The sequence below is a fragment of the Nelumbo lutea genome, chromosome 3, assembly GCF_056320005.1.
Source record: "Nelumbo lutea isolate HS-2025 chromosome 3, American lotus-T2T, whole genome shotgun sequence".
In the NCBI taxonomy this organism is placed as follows: domain Eukaryota; kingdom Viridiplantae; phylum Streptophyta; class Magnoliopsida; order Proteales; family Nelumbonaceae; genus Nelumbo; species Nelumbo lutea.
In genome coordinates this window covers 74,688,604-74,706,015 of record NC_142686.1, presented here as the reverse complement: position 1 = coordinate 74,706,015, position 17,412 = coordinate 74,688,604, and the positions used below count along the sequence as shown (strand labels likewise).

General features: G+C 40.0%; 1 protein-coding gene across 2 annotated transcripts in view; it reads right to left on the bottom strand.

Moving 5' to 3' along the window:
- The window catches only part of LOC148865491 (protein CYTOSOLIC ABA RECEPTOR KINASE 5-like), a 42,291-nt gene that overhangs the window by 11,077 nt on the left and 13,802 nt on the right, over positions 1 to 17,412 (bottom strand). For both annotated transcript variants that reach the window (XM_088976724.1, XM_088976723.1), the window contains exons 3-5: positions 16,864 to 17,117; positions 16,608 to 16,734; positions 8,226 to 8,499 (exon numbers count right to left, since the gene is read on the bottom strand). In XM_088976724.1, coding sequence (XP_088832850.1) covers positions 8,226 to 8,499; positions 16,608 to 16,734; positions 16,864 to 17,117 — 655 coding nt within the window. The remainder of the gene's footprint in view (positions 1 to 8,225; positions 8,500 to 16,607; positions 16,735 to 16,863; positions 17,118 to 17,412) is intronic.

The following is a 17,412-nucleotide window of genomic DNA, read 5'->3' as shown; positions in this document are numbered from 1 at the left end:
GTCTGTTTCTTTTTCTGGAAGAAAGATAAGGGCTCTGCTCTTCTGTATTTCCATTTCAACGGCAAAAATTGGGGTTCATCCCATTTTTATTTTATTTTTCTTTTAGACATTAAGCAATGCCTAGGCGACCAGGCAACTAAGCGCTCCCCTGTCGCCTAGGATCGCCTTGGTGCCTTGAAAACTATGGATGCAGGTTGAAACTTCCTCAAGATGTGGTAAGCCTTTTTAATGCTAACTTCCAAAGACAGCCAAGAAAGGGGAATGATCATGCAAGCCACATGAGCAACCATAGTATGGAGTTTGTGACATCTACAACACTAGACCCACCATCCAAGAGGATTGGACTCCACCAGCTCACAACAGAGTCAAGCTAAACTTTGGTGGAAGCTGAAGTCATAATCCTGGACTTCGGGAATTGGAGGGGCACTTAGGAATTATGGTGGAGGAATATTGGCACTACATTCAAGCCCAATTAGTATAGGTAACCCCTTGAGGGCAGAAATTTGGCCCTCTTGTAAGGTTTGAGACATGCAGCAACTCGATATCAGGCAATTTTTGCTGGAAGGAGACTCTAAACTGGTTGTAGGCTGAAGGCATACAAACAGTCTGGGATTGTGGAGCTACAGATAAGCTAAGGGAGGTGAGATGTTTAGCAAGGGAGATGGAAGTCATTGTAAGATGGGCTAGAAGAAGCAAATAGTTTGGCAGATACCTTAGCCAAACATGGGGCTAACAGGGAGCAATTGTTTTCGGCAGTGCTGTAATAATATTGATATAAAACTTGAGGTATTTATACCCCTATGCATAGGATGCTTGGATATGTGTAATTGCCTTCATTTATCTTATTAGTACAATTCACTGTTTCTAATTATTAAAAAAAAAAAGAAAAACACAAAATGTTGACTTCATGATTTTCTAAGACTTGCCAAAACTGCATTTTTTTGATAAATGAGAGTAGCTTTATTAATTCAAATAAAGAAAATACAATCAGCCTAGGAAGAGGCACGAGATGTTACCTCCCCCGAGGACTGAATCATATACACTTGCAAAGAGACCGGGCCGAATGGGCCCTAGTATCTTTTCTTGTAGTATGTTTTTTATTTATCTGTTAGCTAATGGGCCTATCTTAATGGGCCAGTTATTTCTTTTTTTCTAGTCCTCTTTATGTTACTGCCTAGCTGGTCGCCCACTTAAGGGTATACTTGTAATTATGCTAAGGTTGAAGTTTAGTAAAAGGATTAGAGAAGGAGGGAGGAAGAGATATTCGAACTCTTCTTCTTCCTCTTCTTTTCTCCATCTTCTTTCTTTTGTGCTGCTGTTCTCTTCTTTTCTTACATCAGTTTTAGAGGACTGATTTACATCTTAGTATCAGAGCAGGTTTCTTTCTTCCTTCTTTTCTTTCTATTTTCCCATACACCCTTCGATTAAGAGAGTGTATGGAGAGATAGCTTCTCTATAGTTCAGAGGATCTTTTGCCTAGTTGGTAGAGGATTTGGAGAGTTTAAATCTGGCTGGAAATTGCCAAGAAGTGGTGTTGTACTGTTTCTGCCCAAAACCCTAGCCGATTAGGGATTTTCGAAGTTACAGGTAAAAGTGAAGCTTTGGGTGTGGCGCTCTGTGCTTGGGAGGTGCCTCCTGACTTCTAAAAGAGGGTGGTTCAGTTTTGGAAGAGGTTGGGAAGCTCTGGTAGGAGCGGCTGCATCTTCTCTCTTCCTCCCCAACAACCGGACGTAGTGAAACCCTAGTTTTCAAGTATCTGGGTACTAGTTTCACTTCAAGTAAGTTTATAAAGACCAAATTTCTGTTTTTTTATTTTCATTTGATTAATGGAGCAATACGGAAGTGAGTTCAAGCAGGTGCTAGTTTCCGGGCTTGGCTCGGTAGATTCCGTTTTGACTAGTGTTACCACAGTTAAGCTAGATGGGGCAAATTATCTTGCTTGGGCACAGTCTATAAGGATTTATGTCTATAGTAGAGGAAAATTAGGGTATCTCACAGGCAGGGAGCAATTGTTTTCAGCTGCATTGTAATAATATTGATATAAAACCTAAGGTATTTATACCCCTATGCATAGGATGCTCGGATGTGTAATTGCCTTCATTTATTTTATTAGTACAATTCACTATTTCTAATTATTAAAAGAAAAGAAAAACACAAAATGTTGACTTGATTTTCTAAGACTTTCCAAAACTGCATTTTTTTATAAATGAGAGTAGTTTTACTAATTCAAATAAAGAAAATACAATCAGCCTACGAAGAGGCACGAGATGTTACCTCCCCCGAGGACTGAATCATATACACTAAACATGCCCAAGCCTGAAACACAAATTACAAAGTAGCCCAAAACAGATCTCCCCTTGACACCCCTTGCTTGGCCAGAGAATCAGCCATTGCATTTGCTGATCTGCTGACCCACTGAAACCTGGCAGTCATATTTCTTGTCATCCATTTAACTTTCTTTAACAGGTCCCCATAGCCCCAGCAAGTTGTATCTGGGCTATTCAGCCAGCCCACTACTACCTTGGAATCCCCTTCTACTAACGTTCACTCCAATTTGACTAGCCATTTGTATACCTTGTACGCTGCTGGTAACTCTGTCCTTATAGAATCACCTTCACCCACTGCTCTCAAACCTAGAGGGTCGAGGTCCTTACCTAAAGGGCTCCTGTCCTAGGCCAATGGGGCAATGGTCAAATATGACTCTAGTTAGAGCCCTTGTTATCAAGTCTGCCCACTTATTTTCCCAGCTTTCATTGAAAAGGAACCTATCTAATTTGGAGCAGGTTTGTGTCTCCTGAAAGTTGGACCAAGTATAGAGAGCTTGCAGCAATGGGAGTTCCTTTAACTCATAGTTATTAATAAAGTTGTTGAATCTCCGTATGCTGGTTGTAATGACCTGTTGGGGGTTATTTGATTCATTCGTAAATCGAATTACATTGAAATCTCCCCCCAAGCACCACGGATCATCCCAAAGCCCTTGAATCCCATAAAGTTCTTTCCAAAATTCATTCTTTTCTCTGTAATTGCTTGGTCCATACACATTAGTTAGAGCCCAAGTAAATCCATCCTCTACCATCTTGAATTTTAACAACACTGAAAAATTACTTACTAGCTCCTCCAAAACCTCCACCACATCCTCTCTCCAAAAGGTAGCAATTCCCCCCGAAGCCCCCCAAGAAGGTGCTGAAACACAACTTATTCCTCTAGCTTTCCAGATGCTTCTTGCCCATCTTCTATCAATATCAGCTAATTTGGTCTCCTATAGCATCACTATATCCGGCCTTTCCCTTCTAAGGAGGTCCTTAATCAGCCTTCTTTTCCTAGACTCCCCAACCCCCTCACATTCCAACTGATGGCTTTCATGGAGATAAGAGATTTGGCATCCCCTTCTGAGATCAGGCATCTACTTAGAGGCTTTCCTTCTCTCCCCTCTTCCACTGAATTCCAAATTTTCTTCTATATCTGATAATCAACATTTCCACTTCTGATCTCTTCTTCCTCCTTTGGTTATTAATTGTTCCAGATCTGCTTAAGGCTGCTTTTGTTTTATTTTGCCTTTCCGGAATTCCTTGGTTTTCCTCCAAAGATTCCTCTGCTTGAGAGCACAAATCTGTCCCCAAATCCTCTCTAAATCCTCCTACATCTTTCCCATAATTGATTCATCCCCTGCTTTTTTCCTTCTTTGAACCCCTACTTTTACTAAACCTTCTTGAACCTCATACTTCCCTACCTCTTCCTCTTTTCTCATTATACTCCTCCAAAAACATACAAATCCGATCCTAGATTTTCTCTAACTCCTCTTCGTGTGATTCTCTTACCCTTCCCACTTCCTCTTGTTCTTTGCCCTCCTTGTCCCCAAGTACTTTCCATCCATCGTTGCTGCATCAAGTTGAGCTGCAAAAGTACCTGTTCCAGGCAGGAAACCCACACCAGTACCAGAAAACAAATTGACAATATTACCTGAATGGTTGTGGAAAGAGTTCAACGACTCTTGAGGAGCAACACGAAGGGGCAAGGTCGTGGCTAATCCTTCCAAAAGAGATGACTGTGTTGATGTGGGTTTAGATGTCTGCATTTAGATGTTGTCCCCTGGTTGATGGCTCTGTGATCGGTGACAAAGGTAAGTCCTGCTCTTCTATCAGTGTCGTGCCGCTCTAGCGAACTGGGAGCAAATTTAAGAACTGGTGTCCCCTGCCTCTCCTCTATAATAGCTGCGGTAAACCCCAATTCCTTAGGTAATGGGGGAAATTGAGAGTGCTTTTTCTGGACTGAATCTGATAAATCCAAAATATCGTTTTGCAAAAAAAGCAGCTCTGTGTGAAGGCTCTCATCGGCACTGGGCGATTTGGCTTTTTCAGTTCCACACTTCCAATACTTGAAGAGCATTCAGACTCTGATTTTGAGCTACTTTCTTCCTCCGTCGCACAGACCTCAAGTGTGTCCATAATATTCTAGTTTACTGTCGCCGGAATGAGGGAACACCCTGTCTCCACTGTCAACAGGTGCTTCTTGAACCTTGGATTGCGCCATTCCAGGGAGTAGCCTTTTTTCTTCTTGCTCAAAACCCATGCCCAGTTCAGATTACTACGGCTAACTTTCTCTCCTGCGGGCGGTGGATGAGATTTACTCGAGGGGGACGATGATAGACCATCTTTTTGGTCCACCATCTCCCTATTCCCTTTGGTCATGTGTCTACTTAAGTTGGTGCGTGGCTCTTTAAAGCCTGGGCCCACACTATTTAACACAGCAGGCCCATTCACAAGAATAGACCCATTACTTATTGATGGGCCTGGGCCCAGCCCCCCAACCTCTTTACCAGTCACGTGTTACTTAAAACAACATGTGACTGGCCTTGGTTCAATGGACCAGAATGAACCGGCTCACAAAACCGGCTTCACACCTGAACCCTTGCCGACCTTTGTTCAATTTCTTTTGAAATTTGAACTTCTGGCGCAAGTCTGCCTCGAATTAATCCTCCTGTCACCGACTGAACATAGGACCTGCCATCCCTCAGCCCACTCTGCCATGCAGACTTTCCCCAAGTGGTTAAATTATTCTCTTTTTTCTCTTTTTTCCTGGTTACCTCAGATGACTTAGCCTCTTTTGTAGTGACTATTCTGCCTTGCAAACCAAGCAACCAGGCCTGTTCTGCCCCTTCATCTTCCTCCCTTCTTCCCTCCTTCCATAGCTGGGGTTCAATGGAGGTAGCAAGCCAAACGGGGTATACTAAACCCCCTAAAACAACCTCTATCTTCCTTGGAATGTCACTGGGTTTAACACCACCTAACATCACTGGCAACTGAATGGAGATCACAATCAAAAACACCTTCTAGTTTTGCATCACAGGTTACAGCTATTGACTGTAATACTTCCTCCTTCCAGAGATTGAAAGGGTAACCCAAGCAATCTGACTATTACATTGTCTTCAATCTCAAGACATTTGGTATTAGAGAGAGGACACCTGTTCGAGACTGTGGCAATACCAGCCTCTGAGTGAATGCTTAAAGCTGAAATCTCTACTTCGTCTTCACCCAGATCTATCAAGGCTTTACAAGATTCATAAGGAGTAATCACCATCGGCTTTTGCAGGTTTAATTCTTTGAGTATCACCTGAGCAATACCTCTCCAATCCTTTGGTGGACCTGAAGTTTCCACCACAAATTTCTTCCCCCAATCCACTTTTTCTACTGTTGTTACCAGTTTACTTTTTTTTTCCTTTTTCTGCAATCATCCATTTCCTATCAATGGGTTTTTCCTCTCTCTTTTGTTTACCCCCTTTCTTTTCCTTTGCTATACAGCCTCTACTTGTTTTGTTTTCAGCTGCCGAGTAAAGTCACTCAGTACCTATGCCACTACCTTCCATCCGTTACCCTTCTACTTTCTGGGAAGCAAACCAACTGCTTCTTTCTTCCTCCAAAGAATTCCTGCAGAGTTATGTAGCATCCTTTTGCATTCTTTTTGCATTCCAACTCATACCTCTCCAATCCTTTGGTGGACCCGAAGTTTCCACCACAAATTTCTTCCCCCAATCCACTTTTTCTACTGTTGTTACCAGTTTACTTTTTTTTTCCTTTTTCTGCAATCATCCATTTCCTATCAATGGGTTTTTCCTCTCTCTTTTGTTTACCCCCTTTCTTTTCCTTTGCTATACAGCCTCTACTTGTTTTGTTTTCAGCTGCCGAGTAAAGTCACTCAGTACCTATGCCACTACCTTCCATCCGTTACCCTTCTACTTTCTGGGAAGCAAACCAACTGCTTCTTTCTTCCTCCAAAGAATTCCTGCAGAGTTATGTAGCATCCTTTTGCATTCTTTTTGCATTCCAACTCATAACTCTTTCTTCCATCAAGGTTGAACTCGTAAAGTTCATTTGTTTACCTTTAGAACTTGCTTCTGAAACAAAACTTCTGCATCCATTCGATCACTTCAAGACCTTCCAACAGTATTGTAGCTTTCTTTGCCTCCCTAACCTTCAAACTCTGCTGGCCTCTGATCCTTTTCTCTTCAAATATGGGATCTTTTGCTTCAATCTTCATCACTTTCCTCCATCTTGCAACTTCTTTTTGCATTCTTTTTGCATTCCAACTCATAACTCTTTCTTCCATCAAGGTTGAACTCGTAAAGTTCGTTTGTTTACCTTTAGAACTTGCTTCTGAAACAAAACTTCTGCATCCATTCGATCACTTCAAGACCTTCCAACAGTATTGTAGCTTTCTTTGCCTCCCTAACCTTCAAACTCTGCTGGCCTCTGATCCTTCTCTCTTCAAATATGGGATCTTTTGCTTCAATCTACATCACTTTCCTCCATCTTGCAACTTCTACAAACCTATTCTCCATCTTCTCTTTGCCAAAACTGCATTGACCAATCAAGAGTATCAAATAGAAGGCCCCAAGAAATCCTAACATAACACAGCTAGAAGATCTGCACTTTTCCATCATCTTCTGGCTAATCCAAAAACATTGGACTACCAATTTTCATCAATTACACAACCCAAAGTCTTGACAAAAAGGCCATTACCCAATGTTGGTCCCAGCTATCTGGGGCCTAGGGAGGAGTGGACTGGATATGGACTTAAACTTAGGTATTTTTCACACAAAGTGGCCAACTATAGTTGAATTCACGTTCTCATGCTTGTCAACCCAACATTTTACCATTACACCAAGCAATGGCCCTGACCCAAAGTCTTGATGAACAGTATAAATCATTTCTAAAAACTAAGATGATAAAAATTGAAAGCTAGTCAAGTCATCAATCAAGGCTAGACAATATATCAAGCACAGACCATTCTGAAACCTAAAGGTAGGACAAGCTTCAGAAAGCAATGCAGTTGGAAAATTATGTTTGGAAGTGGGAAAGCTAGGAGTCATTAGAACAAGCTTTTGTGCTTTTCCTACCACAATCAAAATAGACAGTATCAAACAGACTTGCTTTCTGAAGGGCATTCCTGAAAACAGAAAGGATAGCTAAACAACAAAAGCTGCTTTTTCTGCAAAGGAGCTTTTATGCTACATAAACATAGTCTACTACCTAGTGATGTCTTACAAACCGAGAAATTTTCACTTTCTCCTTCCTACCCACAGAATAAAAGTTCTTCCTAATAAGCTTACCTTTTCCCTAACAAGGAGAAAAACAGAATAAGTAAACCCTACTACTATAATTCATACCAATGGATGAAAAAGGATTGACTACTTTTATAAAGAAAAAAACATTTTTCTGCTTCAAAGCAAAAGCCTACCAATTGCCCCTACATAACTGCATATCAAGTTAAATATAGTACTTGTAACAGAAACATTTCTTCATTAAGTTATATTTTGGACTCTTTCCTCAGAACCATGATTCTTGAACATGGAATCTTCATTTTTCTAAAACTTACAACAGAGCAGGTACTAGGCAAATTTCAAAAAAAAAAAAACACTTATTTCACCTAATAGGCATTGATGATTTAGGCCATATAATAGGTTAAACATGGTCAATTAATTGCTGGCCACTAAATTTGGTATACTTAGGTTGCAAGCATCAGCTAAAATATCCAGTGGTTTCATCAAAGTGATATTGTATTAACATACCCCAATAGCATTAACAGGGGAACCCGTCTTATTGTGTCAAACATAAAAGCAAAAACACATAACCATGAAATCTACGGAATTGGACCATGAAAAATAGCCAACTTATTCACCAAGTTTAGCAAAATATGAAATGAAGGTAAACAAATTTTAGCAGCATTACTCTGGTGCATGATAACCAAAGGTCCCCAAAACTCGAGTAGAATGAAGACGAGCAGCCATATCAGGAGCCTGATTTGAAAGGTTAAAGTCAGCAATTTTGGCCTTGAAGTCTTCAAATAGGAGCACATTGCTTGATCTGATATCCCGGTGTATAATAGAGGGTTGACCTTTCTCATGTAAATACTCTAGTCCCCTAGCTGCATCAACAGCAATTCTAACTCGCTGCATCCAATCAAGCACAGGACCTGGCTGTGCACCTTGAACTCCTTTTCTACCTATAGTTTCAAAGAAATTTTTTAATGGTAATGAAAAAGAAATTTTTCAACCAGGTAGCATCAAGAAAATAAAAATAAGCTTTCAATTTTCTATTCAATCAATTAGGAATAAACTCGCCCTCAGAATATGGTACTGTTAAAATAATGTCTTCATAGGGTTATTTTGGTCTTTTTCCCTCTCTTTCTTAGTTCCATTTTATCTTTGTTCTCATATTACAGTTTCAGGGGTATTACTGTAATTTGTCATCTTATTATGAATACAACATATAGGGGTGGCAGTTGGGTCGAGAGAGAGACTGTTTTCCCTATTCTCTTAGTCTCCCTCTTTATTCTTTGTCTTCTCTATCACTTCTCATTCTAGAATCATACCAGAAGGTTTTCCCTTCATTTATCTAACTAAATACAGGACTAATAACATGGTATCAGAGCCTGGTTGATCGAGTTTCCTGATTTCATCAGTAAAGGACGCCTGGAACTGGTTCGGCTCAGGTTTTCTACTAATAAGAGAAGAAAGGAGGGGGTAAACCTAAAACTGATTACCCAGAAGGTTAGAAGGCTTCCATGCCTCAAGTTGCATGGTTGGTTGGTTGTTTGATAGTGTTTTAGACTCCCTCTATTCGGCACTTCGAAGAGCGACTGTGAATGTGAAGTTTGGTTGATCATTGTTTGTGTTTGGTGGGTTGTTTTCTGTGAACCGTGAGGTTGGTTGACTCGTAGAAGTTCTTGTGCTGATGTTCCAGTTTTAGGGGTTGTGGCTATGCTGTTGAAGTTTCTGAACCTGTAGTTAAGTTGGTTGAGTACTGTTGTTAAGTCTGAAAGGTGTTTGTCTTGGGAGAGTGTTGCAGAAATAACTGATGACAACTTCTAGTAGTGAAACCAAAACAAGTGTGACAGTACAACCTGATTTCATGGCTGTACAGATGACATCAGTCAAACTCAATGGTACAAACTATGTACCATGGGCGAAGTAGGCTGAGGTAAATTTGACAGCCAGAGGAAAGTTTAAACATATTAAAGAAAATAAACCAGACCCAGGAGCTGAAGGGTATAATTATTGGATCCAGAAGAATGCGCAGATTATGACATGTCTTTGGAACAGTATGGAACCTCATATCAGTGTGAACCTGATACTGCGAAAGAAATTTGGGAACATGCTAAGCAGTTTTATTCAGGACAGACAATGTAACTAGAATCTATCAATTGTATCAGGAGCATTTTCAGCTACGGCAAGGTCATAGGAGTGTGGAAGAGTACCATGCCTCCTTGAAGAGTCTACGTCCGATTGATCTCAAAGTGTAGAAACACCAGAGAGATCAGTTGGATGTGGTGCATTTTCTTTTTAGATTGAGGTCTGAATTTGAATCAGTGTGTGCCCAAATTTTAGGTAGCAATGATCAATGATTTAAAAGGCACGCCTAGGCCCATAGGCAAGGCGCATTTTTGGGTATGCACCTAGCCCAGGTCCTAGGCACACCCCTTTCAAAAGGCGCCCAATGCACCTTGCACCTCAGCCCAGGCGTGCGCCTTTTTAAAATATTGTGCTTTTTGCTTTTTTTTAGCCTAACGGCTGGGCCAAGGGCTCCGCCCACACCCCTCAAGGCAAGCCCGAACAAATCCATGTTAGGGTCTTAAATTCTTATTTCTCACAAAAAATAATGATTTTATAATTTTAATTGCCTTAAAGATATTTTATTGGAATGAATGAATGAACAACATTAGCAAATAGGGGGTTCTACTCCGCTCCGGTTCCTCGCTCACCGAAGCTCTGATTGCTAGTGTTGTCCAATCATTCATTCCAATAAAATATCTTCTTAAAAGGCAATTAAAGTTATAAAATCACTATTTTTATGTGAGAAGTAAGAATTTAAGACCCTAACATGGACTTGTTCAGGCTTGCCTCGATGGGGCATGGTACAAAGACAACTCATAGAATCAAGAATGCAATATGTTTTACATCACATTAGCTACTTCAAGTAATGCAATTGAGGAAAAAAAAAGAGATTGTGGATTTTACATGCTTAAAAATGCTTTATATGTTTGCTTTTATTTTTAAATTTTTATTTGAATACGCTTTACATATGTATTTTAATTTTAGAAAATAAGTTTTTTAAAACATTTATTTTAAAATTTAAGTTTATATTTTATATTAACATTATATTTAATACTTTTGAATTTTTTGCATTTTTTAATTTTCTAACATTTTTTTTATTTTTTAGCATTTTTTGTAATTTTGTGCCTTGCTTCAAAAAGGCACGCACCTCACCTTGCGCCTTGTGCTTTTAAAACACTAGCAATGATGCACCTACACTATCAGAAGTTTTTTTTCCAAAGTAAGAATGGTTACAAGTCCACATACAAATAGTTCTTCAACATTAGAGAAGTCTGCCCTAGATACAACCAAAGGCAGTAGGGTTGGCTCATGGTATAAGTAGTTATCCTAGAGGTGGTAAACATGGTATGAGAGGAGGTCACAGTGGTGGTAGAGATGGGCATTTTAGAGGTCATGGTGTCGGTGTTGGTGGTCAAGGTATGATCAAAGAATGTAGCTATTGTGGACGAGAAGGACATACTGTGAACTTTTGTTATGATCTCTACATGGCCCACCATCTACTTGGGTTAATTATGTTGTTGTAGGAGATAGTGATACTACAAGCGATGACCATATTGTTTTAGGGACTGAGAAGGAGAAGAAAATGGTTTCTATCACTCGTGAACAGTATGAAAAACTCAGTTTGTCTTCTTCTTCTTCATCTGGTAATACTGCAACTCTCGCAAAGTCAAGTACAACATGTCTTGTTTCCTCTTCTAAACCATATATTATTGATTCTGGGGCCTCAGATCACATGACCGGGTCCTCAAAATTATTTGTATCTTTATCCCCTCCCTCTACTACCCAATCGATTACCCTGTTGATGGTACTACCTCTCTTGTTTCTGGTACCCGTGAGGCCGTGACGTTACTTTATATTCTGATTTCTCTTTGTCGTTGGTTCTATATGTTCCTAAATTTCCCTTTAGTCTTATGCCAATTAGTAAGTTGACAAAATCCTTCAATTGCCCCATATCATTCTTTCCATCTTAATGCATTTTTCGGGATCTCAAGACGAGAAAGATGATTGGTGGCAGGCATGAAGTTGGAGGATTGTATTATTTAGATGGTGGTGGATCACATCATCACAAACAGCTCTTCATTCTTCCATTACACCATTGCAATGGCACTGTCAAATGGGTATCCCTCTCTTCCAACTCTCAAGAGTCTTATTCCAAATGTCATGTCTATTCATGAGTTACAATGTGAATTTTGTCAGCTAAGTAAACATCATCATGTCTCTTTTATTCCAAGGGAATCTTCTAGAGTCTCAAGTCCTTTTGAACTTGTTCATTCAGATGTTTGGGGTCCTTGACCAATTGAGTCTTACAATTGTTTTAAATACTTTATTTCCTTTGTTGATGATTTTTCAAGGATGACTTGGATTTATTTAATTAAATCTCGCATTGAAGTGTTTGATACATTTCTCTCCTTTTATGATGAAATTAAGAATCAATTTGGTATCTCCATTAAATATTTTCAATCTGCTAATGCAAAAGAATATTTCCAACTCCCATTTCGTATGTTCTTTGAATCTCATGGCATAATACATCAATCGTCCTACTCCTCTACTCCACAACAAAATAGAGTAGTTGAGAGGAATAATAGACATTTACTTGACACTACTTGGGCACTTTTGATTAAAATGTTAGTTCCAAAAACATATTGGACTGATGTTCTTCTTGCTTTCTCATTAATTGTATGCCACCATCTTCCATGTTACGTGGTTCCTCTCCCTTCTCTATTGTCTTTCCTTCTCAATCTCTATTCTCTTTACCCCCTACGTCTTTGGGTGTATTTGTTTTGTTCATCGCCCGGGTCTGGGTTTGGATAAGTTAGATGACTTGTCCCCTTAAATGTGTCTTTTTGGGGTACTCTCGGACCTAGAAAGGGTACAAGTGCTACAATCCTCTTCATCGCTCCTTTGTTCTTCCTAATGTGACCTTTGAAAATGTCCCTTTCTTCTCATCAACAGAGTCTACTTCTCTTGACCCCTTATCTCCACCTGCTCTTCCCTTACCAATGGAGGTGTCTGTGATATATCCTGTTGTTCAAGAGTCAATGTTGAAAGGGATGAGAGATCCATCACATGGACGCCCAAAAATTGCGGAATAAGGGGCGAATTTCAAAAATTTTTCTCTCCCTTCAACTGGGAATCACATTCCCTATTTAGAAAATCATATTTTCAAGGATAAATCTTGAACCTTAAACTGAACCAGATCTGAACCAAAAGGAATGGGAGAGAATAATACCTGATACAGAGAAGTAATATCTCCCAACGAAGGTGTTCACACCCAAGGAAGGATCCAAAGACTACTCCCACTGAAAATGGCGCAGTGCAGGATGGAGCAGAATCAGCAGTGTTCTTCCCCAAAAACTTTGTCCTTCGCAAGAAACAATAGAATGAAACGTGAGCACAGCTTCCTTTTCAATCCTTTCTCAAAAAACTGATGTCAAGATTCAATTTTGACTTCTCCGACAACTGGAGATCGAACTGGCAAAACAGGGCGACAAGAGTAGGGAGGCGGCAAGAGAGTATTCGCAGGCTGCAGAATTCTCTCTTCTTGATTTCAGCACTAAAGAGGATCTGATGTGTTTCTTGTTGGTTTCTCTCAAGGCTGCCGCCCCCTCCTTTTTTTTGTTAACTTAAAAGATCAGCTCCTAATCCCATTAGGAGGTGCTTATCCAAATCATATTTGGATCAGCCTTCTCTTCTAGTGATAAGGATAAACCCTTATCTTATTTGCAGATTAGATTAGCTTTATCCTAATCCCATTAGGAGGTTTCTAGATCTAAATCACATTCAGATCTGGACTCTCTGAGTGGATAGGATTAAGACCCTATCCTATCTGCTAATCCATCTCAGAATTCGCCCCTTTAATTAACTAAATTAATAGCCCAGTTCGAAATGGGCTTTAGGCCCATTAAGCTTATGTGCTCACTCAACCTTCCTAATTGCTGCCCAGTTGGGCTTCCTTGTATGGCGTGGGACCCAAGCATTAATCTACACATCAGCCACATGGGTTCGGCCCAGCCTTTGTTACAAGGCCTGGTCGAATACACTGTTAAAGACAGTGCACCCCCTGAAACCCATCAAATGGGCTCTATGGGCCCAACACTTACCCTAAGTGGTCCCTGGGCCAAGCCACCTTGTAACACCCAGGGATTGTGGGCAGATGCAAGATTAGCCCATCAGATATTATCCTCAATGGTCTTACACTTAACCTCTCAGCCCTTAATGATCATACACTGCCCGACAAGAGAGGACCTCTCCCTCGGCTGCAAGGAACAGTGTTGCACTCTCCACTTATATGGATCCCGGGAATTAAAACCTTTTGCAAACATTTTAGAAACCATAATATATATACTTTTATATCTCATATAAAATATACTTTGCAAAACAAATCTCAACGGTTGAAATCGGCTGCCAGCAATCTTGGTTTCCAACAGTGAGAGTGCATCCCCGATCATTACCTTTGTCCGACAAAGGGGCTGATCCTGTCACTATGATCACCCACTCAGATGAATTCTCGGATTGTCCCAACATACCCAGGTTTTGACCCCCGCTAAGGATCTCACTGATTGGTACATCAAAGACACCCCGATCCGACACCTAGTGCAATATTATAATCGAGTCTAGGGGTCGGGTGTAACTTTCCAGTTTTGCCCATCAATCTCCAAGGTCCAGGGCAATACTGGAAATCAGGTTCAGTTCAAAGATTCAATTAATCCCACACTGTATGTGCCTGGGGTCTCACCCCGGTAGTTGAGACAAGCCACCTCCACTGACTTGATGGCACCACAGTGTCAGCCTTGTCAGGATAGGTCTCCCCAGACCGATCCACTGGCTGTGAACTTTCTAAACTAACACGAGTCTCAATAAGTGTCCAGTTTAAGGGTATTACACGGAAACATACCAAGGGAACATGAATCAAATATGCACTTTTATTCATTTACAATAAACTCATAAAGTACATCAATTTTGATTGAAGCTAAGGGCATACAAAACTGTCTAACAAATGTGACCATTGATCCATCAGGTGTATGCACACAATCCTCGTAGTATTGTGTTTCAACCTTCTCTAGCTCAGCCTCAACAATCATCGTCTCCTCCGCCAACGGATCCGTCTCATTTAGAGCCATTGCGCTTTGCAAAGGGAAGCATGCTTGTACTAAACATCCTATCTCTCATTATGTTTCATTTTCCCATTTATCTCCATCCTATCAGAATTTTGTATCTCTTCTCTCCTCTGTGTTTGTTCTTAGATCCCTTCATGATGTTCTCCTCTCTCCAGAATGGAAGAGGGCCACGGATGAGAAATTTCATGCTCTTCAATTTAATCATACTTGGGACCTTACACTGCTAAACATCTTGTAGATGATAGTGTGGGGAGATACAAAACACGATTAGTAGACAAGTATACACAGACCTATGTAGTTGATTACACTGATACTTTTTCACATGTGGCTAAAATGGGTTTAGTTTGTATGCTTATTTCTTTGGTTACACACGTTGATTGGCCATTATTTCAATTGGATATTAAAAATGCATTCCTCCAAGATGACCTAGAAGAGGAAGTGTATATGGAGCAACCTCCGGGGTATGTTGCTCAGGGGAGGAATGAAAGTTGTGCCGGTTGAAGAAAGCAAGTTATGGGTTGAAGCAATCTCCGAGGGCTTGGTTTGGGAGATTCAGTACTACGGTTCAGCAATTTGGAATGACACAATGTATAGTTGATCATTCAGTGTCCAATAGAGATACTACCTCTAGGAAGATTGTGTTGGCAGTCTATGTTGATGACATCATTATTAAGGAAGCGATGAGTATGGCATTAAAAAGCTCAAATAGTTCTTACAAAGTCAGTCCAAACTAAGGACTTGGGGCACTTGAAATATTTTCTGGGCATAGAAGTAGTACGGTCATAGTAGGGAATCTCTCCCTCACAAAGAAAGTGTGTGCTTGACTTGTCGGAGGAAACTGGTCTATAAAGGGGCAAAGCCAGTGGATACCCCTATAGATCCAAATGTGAAGATGTCCAAAAGTGAGAGAGAAACCCTAGTTGATCCTGGACGGTACAATGGAGTAATTGGAAAACTCATTTATTAAACCATCACAAGACCAGACATTTCCTTCAGTGTTGGATTATTGAGCCAACTAAATCCATTGGGAATGTATTGTTAGAGTTCTACGCTATTTGAAGGGTGCTCCACGTAAAGGGTTGTTGTATAAGAAAGGGAGAGAACTTTGCTTGGTAGGATACACAGATGTTAATTGAGTAGGGTTAGTTACTAACAAGAAATGAACCGATTACTGCACGTTTTTGGCAGGGAATTTGATTACTTGGAAAAGCAAGAAGAAAAATGTGGTAGCCATGAGTAGTGCTGAGGCTGAGTACAGAGCCATGGCCCACACTACATGGGAGTTGGTGTGGTTGAAACAACTGTTATAGAAAATGGGAATATCAGTCACAACTCCCATTAAACTATTTTGTAACAACCAGGCAGCCATTCATATATCCTCTAATCCAATGTATCATGAGTGAACTAAACATATAGAGGTGGATTGTCACTTTGTAAGAGAGAAGGTGGTTAGTGGGGAAAGTATTACCCCATATGTGAAGTCTAACGATCAACTAGCTAACCTATTTACCAAAGGCTTGAGTGGTGCTCGGATGAAATACATTTGTAACAAGTTGGAGCTATATGATATATATGCTCCAACTAGAGGGGGAGTGTTAAAATATAGTGTCTTCGTAAGCTTGTTTTGGTCTTTTTCCCTCTCTTTCTCAGTTCTGTATTATCTTTGTTCTCATATTACAGTTTCAGGGGTATTACTGTAATTTTTCATCTTATTATGAATATAACATATAGGGGCGGCAGTTGGGTCTCTTGAGAGAGACTGTTTTCCCTATTCTCTTTGTCTCCCTCTTCTCTTCTTCTCTATCACTTCTCATTCTAGAATCATACCAGAAGGTTTTCCCTTTACTTATCTAACTAAATACAGGACTGATAACATGTACCATGCAGAATGTCATGTAAAGAACCCATGGTTGCAAACTCATACGCTAAAACACGTTGATTCCCTTCCACACAGTAACCCAGTAACTCAATGAGATTGTCATGCTTCAGTCTTGACACCATTGAAACCTACATTTGGGATGACAAATATAGTCAGACATGATAGAAAAAGAAAAAATGGGAAAAATAAAGGCAAAACTTATTTTGTTCATTAAAGAGATAGAGAACATACGTTGTTCTCTACAAATCCATACGCACCTGTGTCAGAAAATCAACATTGGATTCAGGTTCAGATGAAACATCAAGTTTCTTTACAGCCACAGTTTGTCCACTGTTTAAAGTTGCATAATATACTCTACCATACGATCCTTCACCAATCAAAGATTTTGATCCAAAATTGTCAGTCTTTTCTTTTAGATCATCCAAAGATAATGCAGGAACCTCAATAGGTGGTGGTGCTTTTTGCACTTCAGTCTTGGATGGAGCAGACACCTTTGAGCTTTTATGGTTACCTGAAATGCAATACAAGTATTGATTTCATATAGTAACAAGAATACAAGTATAAAACATGATCTCAATTGAGCAACTAGGAAGATATATGGAATCCAGGTAAAAACAACCATCGCATTGTAGATCTGACAATTAAATGTTTCCATTTAAATTTATATGTCAACTAAGAACATGAGTTTCTATCTGTTGGAGGATCTGTTCAACATAAATAAATATTTCAAATTCCTAAGCTAAATGTTGAAACTCCAAACTTTCTAATTATTGGTAATTCTCAACATAAGAAATTACTATATTTCT